The sequence below is a fragment of the Heloderma suspectum genome, chromosome 1, assembly GCF_057233095.1.
Source record: "Heloderma suspectum isolate Gila_16-S chromosome 1, 16-S_ref, whole genome shotgun sequence".
Classification (NCBI taxonomy): domain Eukaryota; kingdom Metazoa; phylum Chordata; class Lepidosauria; order Squamata; family Helodermatidae; genus Heloderma; species Heloderma suspectum.
In genome coordinates this window covers 43859009-43874556 of record NC_139458.1, presented here as the reverse complement: position 1 = coordinate 43874556, position 15548 = coordinate 43859009, and the positions used below count along the sequence as shown (strand labels likewise).

The 15548-nt window shown below is 42.5% G+C and overlaps 1 protein-coding gene across 13 annotated transcripts in view; it reads right to left on the bottom strand.

Annotated features, from left to right (window-relative positions):
- The window catches only part of CEP128 (centrosomal protein 128), a 270101-nt gene that overhangs the window by 234857 nt on the left and 19696 nt on the right, over positions 1-15548 (bottom strand). For all 13 annotated transcript variants that reach the window (XM_084841323.1, XM_084841327.1, XM_084841325.1 and 10 more), the window contains exon 8: positions 6141-6257. In XM_084841323.1, the coding sequence (XP_084697449.1) occupies positions 6141-6257 (117 nt within the window). The remainder of the gene's footprint in view (positions 1-6140; positions 6258-15548) is intronic.

The window sequence follows — 15548 nt, the reverse complement described above, 5'->3', positions numbered from 1 at the left end:
ACTTGAGCCGGACATCCTCGAGAGTGAAGTCAAATGAGCCTTAGGAAGCATTAGTAACAACAAAGCTAGCGGAGATGACAGTATTCCAGCTGAGCTATTTAAAATCCTAAAAGATGATGCTGTTAAAGTGCTGCATTCAATATGCCAACAAATTTGGAACACTCAACAATGGCCACAAGACTGGAAAAGGTCAGTTTACATTCCAATTCCAAAGAAGGGCAACGCCAAAGAGTGCTCAAACTACCGCACAATTGCGCTCATTTCACATGCCAGCAAGGTGATGCTCAAAATCCTACAAGCTAGGCTTCAGCAGTATGCGAACCGAGAACTACCGGAAGTACAAGCTGGGTTTCGAAGAGGCAGAGGAACTAGAGATCAAATCGCCAACATTCGCTGCATCATGGAGAAAGCAAGAGAATTCCAGAAAAACGTCTATTTCTGCTTCATTGACTACACTAAAGCCTTTGATTGTGCGGATCACAACAAACTGTGGCAAATTCTGAAAGAGATGGGAGTACCAGACCACCTTACCTGTCTCCTGAGAAACCTGTACGAGGGTCAAGAAGCAACAGTAAGAACCGGACATGGAACAACCGAGTGGTTCAAAATTGGGAAAGGAGTACGACAAGGCTGCATATTGTCACCCTGCTTATTTAACTTATATGCAGAGTACATCATGAGAAATGCCAGAAATGCCAAATGATTGGATGAATCAGTGGTCGGAATTAAGATTGCTGGGAGAATTATCAACAACCTCCGATATGCAGACGATACCACCCTACTGGCAGAAAGCGAAGAGGATCTAAAGAGCCTCTTGTTGAGGGTGAAAGAGGAGAGTGCAAAAGCTGGTTTGAAACTCAACATTAAAAAAACGAAGATCATGGCATCTGGCCCTATCACTTCCTGGCATATAGAAGGGGAAGAAATGGAAGCAGTGACAGATTTTACTTTCTTGGGCTCCAAGATCACCGCAGACGGTGACTGTAGCCATGAAATTAAAAGACGCTTGCTCCTTGGGAGGAAAGCTATGGCAAACCTAGACAGCATAGTAAGAAGCAGAGACATCACCTTGCCGACAAAGGTCCGTCTAATCAAAGCTATGGTTTTCCCAGTAGTAATGTATGGCTGTGAGAGCTGGACTATAAGGAAGGCTGAGCGCCGAAGAATTGATGCTTTCGAACTGTGGTGCTGGAGAAGACTCTTACGAGTCCCCTGGACTGCAAGGAGGTCAAATCAGTCCATCCTAAAGGAAATCAACCCTGACTGCTCATTGGAAGGACAGATACTGAAGCTGAAGCTCCAATATTTTGGCCACCTAATGCGAAGAGAAAACTCTCTGGAAAAGACCCTGATGCTGGGAAAGACTGAAGGCAAAAGGAAAAGGGGACGGCAGAGGATGAGATGGCTAGATAGCGTCACCGATGCAATGAATATGAACTTGAGCACGCTCCGGGAGAGAGCGCAGGACAGGAAGGCCTGGCGTGCTATGGTCCATGGGGTCACGAAGAGTCGGACACGACTGAACGACTGAACAACAACAACAACAACAACAACTGTGGATACATACACTGTACTTATCCACCGTACATGGTATACGTCCTATCTAGCACTGCATTATAACATTTTAATACAGCTTTAGCTTATATATAAATAAGTTAAATAACTAAACAAGCAAGCAAGCAAGCAAATAAATAAATGGAATGCGTTCTGAACTGGAATCCTGAACAGGAGGAGCATAGTTCTTAGGGGATGGGGATACACTGAAACATGTTGTTGCAAGTTGCATTTGCATATTTCTGTTCTGATCACCACATGCTGGGGGCAAGCAAGAGGGGATGACTAGAGGATATCAGACTGGCCAGTGCTGGAGACGGCATGTTGGATTACACCTGCATGGTCACACCATAAGCGATTCTTAATTATAAACACTTCCCTATCATCCAAGAGCTCAAAAGAAAAGACAGCAACAGTTTTATCTCGCCTCAATGTGCTCTCTCTTCTGGCAAAATTCAAGAAAGGCACCAAAACATCATGTGTCCAAATCACAAAATTGGGGAGCGGGGTGTGTGTGTGGGTGAAATGCTAAGTGTTTTACAGTGCTCCTGCAGTAATGATTAACCTTGCACTGTGCAACACACATTTAACTGTAGACAAGGGAGTAAACATGTATACATCTATATACCACTAAATACAAACAAAATTCAGCACGTTCCATGTTTGAAGCTGTGCAATGGGATTTACTCAGCCTTATTGCTGTTCAAGGATGGCAAAACACTGGCGTCTAGTGGCCACAAAGATTCTGCAAGCTTTTTCTCAAAATATACTGGTGTCATAAATATTTAAGAGTGACTGGAGAAAAAAAAGATTTGGAGAAGCAAATTTAATCCCTTATAATTCAATTCATGTAGAAGTAAGGAAATGAATTCTTACCCTAAAAATACAGTTGTGTGAACAAAACCACTCTGTATTATACAATGGCATCACTTGGTGTTTGAAAGCTTGCCAAATACCTTATATTAAAGCAAATCCCTGTGAACATGAACTTTCCAATTCAGGAATATTTATTTTTAATCAACACAAATCAACGCCTTCCACTATGAGATTAATTAGCATTTTAAATTCCCAATTACTATCTTTTTCCCCTTCCATGTCTTTGTAAACTAAGGCGGTCTACTTCTTAAAGTTACCAGTTTGGGGCATAACCCACAACTCTGCTGCACTTCACACATAAACCTGGGCTGCACTGATGTACATGCGTATAGACACATGCACAGCTGGCGCACTAGCCAAAACTGAACAAAAGCACTCCTGGCCACCGCCAGTGTCTAAGCATCTAATAATAAAGCTGGATCCAGAAGAACACCCAAACTGCGAACCTAATCTTTTAAGCGGAGTGCAACCCCAATTAGAACAGGCTGGCACCCTAACTCTGGACTTGTAGGCTTCCTCACTAATACCACCTCTGCCTTCCCTGAATTTTAGTTTGTTCATCCTCATCCAGTCCATCACTGATTCCAAACACCGATTTAGAACCTCCATGCTCTCCTTGGGATATGACAAAAAGGGGATATAGAGCTGAGTATCATCTGCATACTGATGTAAACCCATTCCCCATCCCTAGATTTATTCTAGTGGTTTCATGTAGCTGTTGAAAAGGAGATGAAATCAAACCCTGTGAGGTGACCACAAGTTCCTCAGGACCACTTTGTGAACCTACTCACAAGGAACAACTGGAGCCACAACAACACACACACACACACACACACACACACACACAGCCCCATCTCTGCCAGGCTGCCCAGAAGGATACCATGGCTGTCTTAATTCCTGTCACTGGGTGGTTGGATCCTGAGAGTGGGACTCCTTAGAAAGACTCTCCCCGTTAAAATTTGTACCAAGACCTGGGTGTAAGAAAGTTGCACCTCTGAAAAGTCCAACTCATCAGATAGTGTCAGGTTTTGGGAGGCCCTTGGGCAAGATAGCCTACCCACCTTTTCCCCACTGTTGTCACTGCTGCCCATTCACTTACCCTTTTCTTTGGGGCACAATCTGCACAACCATGCAGAGGCAGAGGGCAAGGCGAATGGAGGCTGCTGGGCCTTTTCCTGTCATTGCTCGCTTGCTTGGAGTGGAAAGGTGAACAATGACAGCAAGGAGGAGGAGCAGGACCAAGCAGCACCAGTAGTTGGCAGTGGCCCCCTGCTGGGGTCTGGGTCGCAGCAATTGCCCAGCAATGTCAACCCTGAGGTTGGCCCCATCTTCAGACCTTGGGTCATCACATGGTGAAGGCCCAGAAGCAAGGACATACAGGTCTTCCTCAGAAATGCAGCTCTCCTGCCTCCTTGCCCCCCCCCACCGCAAAGCAGCTCAACCAATGGCTAGGGGGGCTCACAAATTGCTGAAAGCCAAGTAGGCAACTGTCAGTTTTAGGCTACTGTAAGATTATTGTAGCATTGGGGACTATCTGAATGTTAAAAGCACTGATGCACTTATACCATAAGGTTAATTGTTAAAAGAAGTCCCTGATTCAAATCTCACCTCACCTATGAATCAATAATTTGCCTGAGGCTACTTAGTATCAGGCTGCCTTTGCATTAAAGAAAAAATCCGCAGTCCTGCCATTGTGGAGCCTTTCCATGCCTACAGCTGGCTCCCAGACGGCAACCACATGATTGCTGAGAGGGGAAGCTTTTAATTTTCAAGCTTCCATAGAACTCAGTGAAACAGCACCATCTAGTGGCTGTTTTAATAGCCTAACAAGCCAAGGTTTTTTTGATACCTCATTTTTTCCAGATCTTTTTAACATGGAATAACCAGGAAATACCTCTGGATGTGCCGTGGAGGTTGATGACGTCATGAAAAGGACCCGCAAACTTCCGTGAGTGAGCAATCTCAATAGCAGGATAAAAACTCCGTGTCAAGAAGCCCTCAGATGTGGCCCCTTCCGTAATAGGTGGGCAATACTGACCAGCCTTGCAGGGTTATTGTAAGGATTACCAATGCCCCCAGTCACATTACGCTAGCAGTGCGGGAGCCACTGCAGCTCCACTCCTTCCAGCACCACCAGAGTAATGTAAGAAGGCCCAGGACACACAGGAGACCTCTGAAACATGGGATAATACTAGTGTAGGGAGGAGACACTGCATGGGCTCCTCTTACATGGCATAGGACTTCTCATGCTACTCCAGCAGTACAAGAAGGAGGTGTGCTGCAGCAGCTCCCAACCGCCAGCCTAACATGAAAACCACCATGACATATTATCAGGTATGATCTGGGCACTAAGGAAGAGCACTTATTATCTCATCTTTAGTCTCAAAGGATATTAAATTTCTGATAGATAACCCTAATCAATCCAAATTTAAAAGGGAAAATAAGGATGCTCCAGCCATGGCAAACCCACATCAAAGAAACTTACTTACAAAACATTCACCATCCACTGTGAGTTGGTTAGGCAGTTAACTATGAAATATCAATCAAAAGTTATCATGCCTTGCAGACCAGCATATGTAGGTTTGTAGGAAATTGTACCAAATTACACATTAACTTCCTGAATCAGAAAAAAAGTGACAAGCGTGGGCAAAGAATGCTGCTCAATTTGATAATTTACTCTGCAGAACTCAAAACACCTTCATTTCCTCTCCACTCTAATAGATCACAACCTTTTAGCACCATCCCATGCAATTTAAAGACAGAGAGAATACAAAAAACACTTTGACCCAAGAAGAGCACATGAATTTGAAGAGCTAAGTATTGCCTTTACCCAAATTAAAATGTGCATTATCTTTCTTTTCTTTTCTTTTCTTTTCTTTTCTTTCCTTTTCTTTTTTTGACATGACCTCTAAAGAGAGAGTCACCCTTTCAGAATGGAAAGTGTCAATCTAAATTAATCCTTACTGGTTTATACCGCACTGTATAATCTGCAATCGTCTTTTTTAAAAAGCACATAGGTCACCACATGTACTAAAGCAACCAAATATGAAATTAAACTTTTCATAGACTTTGTGAGACACCAGAGTAAAGTCAGTCTAAGATGGCTATCCAAATAATCACCCAAGCACTTAAATTAAAACTAAAGTTACGAGGCATGCATTTTATCTCCCTGGCTTCTTAAGTATCAGGGTGGAGCAAATTCACTACTTCTCTTGTATGTTTTATACACCCTTTGCAAAGACAGGGCGAAAAGGGCCTTAATTTTCTTTTCTAAAGTGAACAATAGCTCAGTTTGTCTCCACAGAACAGACTCTTGTACTCTGCCAGATGCATTTTGCTTCAAGCACAGCTGATTATACAGCACCAGGAAACCGGCTACCCATTACATCATATTTAGGCTTCAAGAGAACAGTATTCACAAGGCAGTTGTTAACAACCCCTTTAACAGTTTAAATCTTAGGTATAACTGAAATTGTTTCAAGGCAGCTCCCTTTCAAGTACTGATGTGTGCTCAGAACCAAGAAGTTTAATACTTCCTGCCTCAGGGATGAGAACCTCTTTCATGTCTAGCCGTCTGACAGTTCGCTTGATGCCCGACAAAATGCATCTGCAAGAATGGCAGTCATCCCTTTAAATAATTAGCTCAGACTAGATAGCTAACAAGTGGCAGCTATGCAGTTCTATACGCACAAAAATTCTGTTTTGCATACCTCCTGCAGATGCACAGACATGTGTCCCAGTTGATCCTGGCGCCTTTCTACCAGCTGCCTTTCTGAGCGGATTTCTCGTTCTATCTCCTGAAGTCTCCTCTCTACCCGTTCTGACACCTTAAAAGAAAAAAAGGGTGGAGATGGATTCCGGAGAAGAGACACCTGTTAGAATTTTAATTTAAAACCAGAAAAATAGCTCCTTTTTTCTTTTCTACAAAAGGAATCTTAAGTAAATGCAAAAGCCTAACTATAACTGTGAAATCCTCCTCACATAAACACTAATAGAAAATGTTGCTCCTAGCAGTAATACAAAATTGGCCCTATCCTGGACAAGAAGAACTTACGGTGGTATCCAGTTTGAGTCCTTCCACTGACAGAAGGTTCTTTGATCCAGTGGAGGCCTCCATTTGCGGAACAGGGAGAGAGGCTGTTTGCAGAGATCCCCCTTCCCCCTGAGGCCCCTCACACCCCCAAATAATCTGCTCTAGAGGATTGGGTGACCCTTTGGAACAGTGCGTGAAGTGGCACAAAGGAGTTGCAGGGGTGAGGGGTAGGTTGGCCATGTATGCCCTACCAAAAAAGAGGAATTGAATTACCAAAAAAGAGAAAAGAGGGGGCATCAATTTGCATAAAATGTGCATCTGCTAATTTATACATATCGATGCACATTTGGAAAGAATAAAATACATCTCACCACAGGGGATACAACTGCGGCCAAGTGACCAGTGTGCCTGCTCAGTCTGCGGTCGAGGTGTTCACAGTTGATGAGCAACTTCAAGACCCTTGCTGCTCTCTTTTCTTGTGGCTCTTCACCTTTAAACTGGACTGGACAGCCCTTCAAATAGAGAATGCCTTCAAACAGAGGCCTATTCTCTGTAAAGTAGGACACCTGGCCACTGTTGCAAGGGAAAGATTGCAGGAAAATTTCCTTCCTCCCCATTCCACTGATGGAACCCTCCACTGGATCGAAAAGTCTTCCATCAGTGGAGGAACACCAACTGGATACAACTCACAGTGTAACAATTAATCTGCATCTAGTCAAATCGAAAATATATTCAGCAACAGAACAGTTTCTCTTGACCACCAGTGAGCTTCCCTCGCCATTACCAACTGTTGTTTGCATGCTATGAGCACAAGGTTTTAACACAATGGGTAGGAGGAGCTGTCACTGGAGTAGGTCATCGTCACAGCTGTGTGGAAGTGAGTCTGCAACCACATGGTCCAAAGGCAGAGAGAGAGAATCTCAACTTTCCTTAACAAAAGTAAAAACAACAATGAACAGCATTTGATGGTCCTAAAGTTGTGAAGGTAGGTGTAAGGGTACATAAACCTGAAGAAATCTCAGAAGTCAGAACTGGGGTAAGCAGGAATTCTATTAACCAGCAGGGGTTTGGTGTCCTGCATAGTTCTTTATCAGCCCCATAACTCAAAAAAGAAAAGAAGGAAAATAAGCTATGCAAAAGAAATATATGCAAAAATCCATAATTTGTATTAGTCTTCAAAAGCTGCATTAAATGACCAACCTCAAAAAATTATTACACTTGACCAAAAAACTTGTGCTTATATCCTGTGGAATTTTGGACATTCTCAGGTAGTCTACTGGTAGTCTACTATTATGGCATTGACCAGGCCCAGCCGTGCTTAATTGCAGCAAGGCTGCTGCATCAATGTGCAGTCAGACTATGTCCCGAGACACAGAATCTGGTTGTTGTTGTTCTTCCTTTTAGCAGAATACACAAAGCCCCAGTCATCAATCATCACACTGTCACCCCAAACTAGCAAAAGAGATCCATATGCAGAAGCTAGGTTACACACATGTGCTGTGATGCTCACATCTGGATCCCATTAGAATGGCAGGATGAGTCTTCTGATATGGATAGGAATGTGCAACCTCCCTTGCCCAGGACCACTAGCTGCGCATATGGAGAATTGGATCACGAACAATATTTACCATAATGTGTAAATTAGATTTTTGCAAACCACACTAAAATTTCCATTTAACAATGCCAGGACTTTTGTTGCTGTAACTTTGCTGAACAACACATCAAGAACTGAAGTAGAATAGCTAATGGCTTTTAAATAATAAAAAATATGACTGAATGAATCAGGAATTGCACTAAATATGATCAGAAAAATTATTTGTTGTAATTTCTTTGCTTTCCGGGGGAGGGGGGGGGGAGAAAAATTCCCAATGAGTTGGGGATTTTCATTCTAATATTCTGTTTATCTATTTGCAGATACTACCCCCTAGTGGCAAATCAGAATTCAACATTCTGTGGAAACAGTCTATTTTACATTTACTGTAGTTATTTTGCTTTATTACTTCAAATTACATGTAACAAATTATTTTTAAAACATGTCATGTAATTGTATTAGTGGCATCATTGTACATTTTGTAGCAATATTTTCCACATGTTCTACAAACCATATACATAAATCAGGTTTGGAGTCAGTACCAGGATCACTACCAATGTCATAATTATTAAAATAAAATATAGTATAGCCCTTTTTTCCTTCCTAGAGATTGCTAGATACAAGTATAGCTCAATGCTCATACTTACTGAAACCAGAGTATCTGCCCTCCTCTTTCTCTACCATGAATCCTCCCCCCCCCCCCCCCGCCCCCCAAATCAGGACCAAATTCATAGTTTAGCAGAAGAGACAAATCATTCTCCATAGCTTGGATCCAAAGATGCCTTTCCACTAGGAAAAAAACTATTTCATTCAAGGAACGGCCATTTCCGGCCTCGCAGAAGAACATGTGAAAAAAGCAACTGAAAATCCAAAGAAGTTCTTCCTTTTGGTCAAACGATTGCACAACACGTTGCTTTCAAAGCTCTTTCCAAAGCCCACTAGAAATGCTATGCTGCAGCCTGTATCTTCCTTGTTCACCATGTTTCTCATACTATAATGCAATCTCCAATAAATTCTCGCAAACGCTAGTGAAAGACTTTGCACACAGCAGTGCCACAGAGTTGGCAGAATATCAATAATACTTTTTCTTCTTCCGCTCATGGTTCTTTGGAGCCAAGCCCGTGTTTTCCAAAAAGTTCTATGGTTATATATTCTTCCCTTATTTAGTTCAAGTAGAATGTTCTCTGTAAAAGCAATCTGAGCTGCATTGCTGTGGAAAGCACTCTTTGAACTCTCTTTTTGGAAAAGAAAAGACATTTTAAAAGTATCAAGGAATGCATGATTAATCCATGATTACTGAAGGTTAATTCCCAATTTATTGGAGCCAAATTACTTTTAAAACAACATTAGATGGAAGATTTTCAAGCAACACTCCAAAAGAAACCAATCATTACAAGTACTTAAAAAACAGCATGCTGGAGTCAAGGGCAGTTAAAAGTCTAAGCAGTTGTAACCATGGAACAAGGCTGGTGAGAACTGAAATTGCAATCCACAGAATGCAATCAATGGCATTTTGAATGCATTTTGAATGCATTCAAAAGGTTTTTTTTAAAACAGGAAAATTCCAATATGGCCCAAGGCATGAAATGCCAAACAGACAGCAGCCCCAATCCACAAACAATCAGGGGTTCCCCAAGTAAACATGCTGAACAGACAGACTGATGTTTCTGGTTTCCTGCTGTGGCAGAGGCAATGCAACGAGAGTCATATGTCAGACGGAATTGTGATTCTACAGAACTGATTTTGTAAATCAGAAAGTGCACAAGAGCTTCCGTTCATGTGCCGTGGGTTTCCTATTTAATCTACAGCTCCCAACACCATGTCCAAAGCTGTTCACAAAGTTTCTTAGCCAGCACAAGGAGATGCTATAGAAGCCCAGTATTGTCCGCTGTGACTGTCCGCAGCTCTCCAGGGTCTTAGGCAGAGGTCTTTCACAGCTGCCCGATGCCTTTAACTGGGAGATGCCAAGTATTGGCATCTTGGCCATTAATATTTTCTTGTATTTCAGTGATTTCTAGATTATCACTGAAATTAAAAACAAGCTGGCATAATTTAATTAAAATATCTCCCTATGTTCAAAGCTGCAAACAGCTACATCAGTGTCTGTATTTTTATTGAGTGTATTGTTCTTGAATATAAAATACTCACTGATGTAGCTGTTGCTTGCAGCCTTGAACATACGGAAATATTTTAAATAAATTATGCCAGCTCGTTTTTCAGAACTACAGCCCTGCGATTACAAACCCAGAACAGCAGCAGAGCCAAGTACCATACCAGTGGGAGTATAACAGCCAGACTACCACAAGACCATCCAACCAAAATCCTTTGGCCACAGGTGGGCCTTACACTGTTCCTTAGCTACAGCAAAATTCAGGGGTGACAACGGGCACACCTCCTGGTTCCTCTAGGCCATTAGTCCCCACCTCCAACCTATAGCACCTCTGGATCCAATACACTGCTTCCCCCTCATCAGCCCCACACAGCAAGCAGGCTTAGAAAAAGGCAATTAGGCTAACTATCCCCTCTCTGCACACTATGAGCCCTGGAGAATCCCACACACAAATGCAGCAGTTAGGCTGTGAAAAAAGCTCCCATTGGCACCTACACAAATGGAAGCATTCCAGTTCATATCCCTTAACCAATAATTTTGCTCTTGGTTTATTACACATAACATCAGTCTATCACATCTGTAATTCGATGTACACTGCAGATCTCTGCAGACTGGGGAGGGCAGAACCAGAAAACTGAATGAAGGGCAAATCATCACAAATCCTGTGAAGGCTGGGTTTAGCAATGGAAAAATATTTCTTCCCAGAAAGCCATCAATCATGATATATATGCATGGTGAAATTCAAATGAGTTTTCCTGCACTTGTATCAGCACTGCGTCAGATTGTGTTAACAGCTGTGTTGTTCTCTTTAGGCGTACAAAGTAATCTTACCAAGTTACACATCCTATATATCCAACATCCTTGCTGTCCTTTTCATGCATCTGATAAGAAAATATGCGAAGGCTTTAAAATGCCACAGCGCTTAGTCTGCTGTCGCATAAACAATGAGACCGTACATTCCAAAAGAGCAGCCATCTTAATAACTGTGGCAACAAGAGATAATAAAAGCTATCACAATTGCTGTTTTTTGAAATCTACAAGTCTTTTCATTTAAACTAACAACAATAGATTACATGCAGCTTTAGTAGTGGAACCTTGTGGAATGAGCTTCCCAGAGAGGCTCACCTGGCATCTACGGTGTGCTCTCTTCAGCGCCAGGTGAAAACCTTATTTTCCCAGGCATTTTAGTCTTTCAGTTTCTGTTGTTTAAAATCTGTTACTGTATTTTAAATCTTTGTACTGCTGCTACATTTTATTTTGGTTTTTATTTTATACTGTAGTTTTAACTTTTCAACCTTTTATGTTTTATTTATCGTGTTGTATTCTGTGGTTTTAATTGCTGTGAACCGCTCAGAGCACTTCAGCTATTGAGCGGTATAGAAATGATCTTTTAAAAAATCTGCAACAAAACGCTGCAGCATGGAGTGCTGCTATTCAGGGTTCCAGCCAGCCATACCCTTTTCTCGGTCACTCCATTCTATTCTCTCCCCTTAACATTCCAATCTCCTGCCGGCCCCAGACATTCAGAGTTCTGTGGTCAGTCCTCATTATTAAGACCCTTGTTTTTTAATTCCACATCCTCAGGACCTCTTAATATTGCAGAGGAAATAGACTAATTTCATGACTCACTCTTCAGCCTGATGTAAGAAGGTGGGAGAGAATGATAGACTGATGAGCGAGTCAGGAGACTATTTCCTCTGCAAGTATTCAGAAGCTCCCTGCCTTAACATTTCTGGGGGGTTTGGGAGGGGGGGTCAAAACAGGTTGATTATATTATATTCTATTTTTAAGTATGCCCTTTGGGGTCAAAACTGACAACAAAAATGGTATTAAAAATATGCAGAAATGTTCCCCGTACCTGTGCTACTTCAGGATTTATTGCTCTATAGTGTTTCAATCCCCATATTGTGCTCATTTTTTCTTAATCTGATGGTTTCATTAAAATAGCACTGGGGTCTCTTAGACCCCAATTGAAGTGACTGGTGGAAAATGGCACACTGCACCTCAGTAAATCAAATCTGGTGAAAACTCTCCTTTAACAACACAACAGCTACTTTTAGGATGATACAGGTAAGAAAATGTTAATCATTGGTATTATTTAATTCACACTTTAAGAGACTTAAAGAAAAAGTGCATGGGGTAGTATAATCAGGGGTTCTTAGGAATGAACCATAGGAATGCGAAGGCTTTAAAATGCCACAGTGCTTAGTCTGTGGAATCAACACTGGGGAGTCATTACAGATCACAGATAGTATCTCTGTATAGTTGCGTCCCCATATGATAAGCAATGTCTTTTTTTATTGGAGTAACCATTTTTTAAAAAAACACTGACTAAATTGGGGTCTATATGACCCCAATATCTTATTACTTAAACACTTTTTACAATTGTAGGGGTGTTCAATCCCTCCTCCAAATGGATTATCCTCTTCTGCATAAATGCCTGCTTGTTAACAACTTCTGCGGAAGCTCTTCTCCAACTGATTCGCCGTCTGAGTTCTGGCAACAGAAAAGGTGGCAAGCCTCTCCTAAGACAATGCCTGACACTTAGTTTTTGTAAGTTCTTGTATTAAAATTAATAGTGTGTTTTTTTCTTTAAGATCTGCTGCATGATTGAATGGGGGACATCTATTAATCCAATACAAGGATTTTAAATCAATTAATAGTCTAAACACTGCAGCTCTACTCAGAAGCCCCAATGAATTCAATGGGCCTTACTCCCAAGTAAGCATGCAGAGGATTGCAATCATAACCTTATTACTCTGCCAATCTGGTTTTCCTTTGCTGTTTTTCAAAGGGAATAAAATCAAGAGACAAGCCTCCTCTGTCCAAAAGGCAGCTATTCAGAATGTTATTGAAACGCAACTCATGGAATGCCTCAGGGCTACGCTCAACAGCAAGACAAGGGATTCCTAGGCTCCCACACAGCAGCTCAATCTGCAGATGAGAGAACATCACAGAACACTCTGCAGTATTCGGATGTCTTTGGGTATTTCAAAAAAGGTACCGAAATGACTGCCTGTAACATAAAACACTGACATTAAGACCTTGACAACATTATCATTGCCTGTTCACTTTGTAAATAATCGAAGAGTATACCCACAAATCAAAAGGAGACATGCAAGATAAGAAAAAGATTACAGGTGAAGCAAAAGCGCTTTCAACAAGACATGCTTTAACCGAGAAGAAATTAACTGGCTGTTCACTCATTACTGGGACCACGGCATTTCACCCGCTGCAAGTACCGCCCCTGGGAGCTCTCTCCCCTTGCCACAGGTAGAAGCGAATGACTCAACTGGAGACATCTTGGTTTTCAGCACAGGTTTGCTCCCACTTGCAGGTGCATTCCCATGAGTGGAGTCCTGATCCTGGGATGCTCCCATTGGAAGAAGGGGAGGGAGGTGGTTTTTGTAAATTCCCCCTTCAGCCCTTTGTGCCTGTCCCATTGCCCCCCCAAAAAACTCAGCTCCAGGGGATTGGGGGGCTCCCTTGAACAGTGTGGGAGGCTGTAGGGGAAGGGAGAATTGGAAAACCTTGTCTCCCCCCGCCTTCCGCCAGCAGGATCCTACACTGGATCTAAAGATTTATGTGACTGGAAGGAGCCTTTAGGATCCATACCCCTATATTTATCTGAACACAGGTAAATACTCTTCAAGTATTTAATTCTACCTGAAGTAATGGAAGCAACTACAAGACTCAGAGGACAGCTCCCAGATTCAATGCAGACAGAATCCAAGGGGCCAAGAAACAACGGGCTCTGAAGCAGGGATGATGAACCTTATTCACTGGAGAGCTGAATGTCATTTCGGAGTAGCTCCCAGTGACCACATTTAAGTGGTGGGCAGGGGCCACAGGCAAAAGAGGGCGAGGGTGAAATAATTCCAGACCCCTTAACATTTCATTGTTGCCAATTTATATTAGGAAATATGTCTACTCAGAAGCAAGCATGAGCAGTATCCCTACTCACAAAGAAACAAGACAAGCTTCCCCATCCCTGCTGTAAAGGCTGCTTCCAATGTACCATTTTAAATCCGCATGATGACTTTTGGAACATTTACCTAGAATGCGTAAAGGCTGAGACATCCAATGGTTGACTGCTCCTTCATCCAAAAAAATGTTCCTGCACATTAAAAAATCTAGTAGACATAAGACTAAACTAGCACCCTTCTCCCCAACATCTAGTTTTCTCACTGCAGGCAGATATACACACATATACATATACATATTGAGGAGGATATAGTCATGTGAACCCCCAGCTGAATTTGAAGTGGTACAACTCAGACACTGGTCCTGCAGGTTTTATCCAGCGATTAAACACCCCATTCTCCTCGATGAGTGCCCTCCTGAGAGCACTTTGAAAGGGAGAAAGGCCCATCAGGGCTTTGTTAGACATGGCTGAAGTACAGAATGTCGCTCAGAGAAAAGTCCACTCCGTTGAAGCTAAGTGGCTAATCTGGAGAAGAAGAGAGTCCTAGGACCTTCAAGGACATTAGGAAGAGGCCCCACCCCCAAGATGTCTCCAGTGATGCTGCTGAGAACAGGGGCTTCTGAACAAGAGGGCATCATAACAAGAAAATAACAAACAAAACAAAACCCGTCCCTCAGTTAATAAGACAACATCCTCCCACATGCAAGATGTAACTGTAGGGCGAGTGGCCCTCATAGTGGAATATTGGTCTTTGCTCCTTCTTTCCCCCGGTTGCTGTGCCTCTCTGCCTGTCCTCCACCCACACAGCCTGTGCTACCACCATTTCTCCCTCCTCTCTTCAGTACCCAGGCACACCCACAGTACGCTCTTACTTCCTCCATGCCAGCACTGTCATTCTCAAGCACTCCTTATTTTGGAACCCTGCACCTCTCTCTTTCCAACATGCCACCGTCTGTTGTCACTCATAGGCCAGTATTTGGCAGTGAAAGAATAGTTTATCTTGTGTCCTGAAGTACAACCGCCTATTGGAGGCTACATTTTCCTTTATTCTCTTTCTATGGGGAACTGATGTTGCACTGTGGTTACAGACTGACCTGTGAATCAGGAAGTCGCCGGTTCAAATCTCGCCTCTGCTACAAACTCACAAGATTGCCTTACGCAAGCAACTGTTTCAGCCTCAATCCCCCCTCACCCCCTGCCGCAATCTGTTTTACAGGATTGTTTAAGAACTGCAACTGGATAATGTGCAAGTGAAGCGATCTGATCATTTGAAAGGATGATACAAATGTCAAGTATTGTTATTATTATCCAATATCTTGAACAGCCCAGGAGCCATTTTTCAGTTTTGCAAGAGGCCGTTGTTTTTCATGGGCAATCCAAACTTAAGACTTTCATTTATAGATAAGAGAGCAGCTTACTTAACAAGCTCAGACACCATCCTGTTCTGAGGATGCTTTGC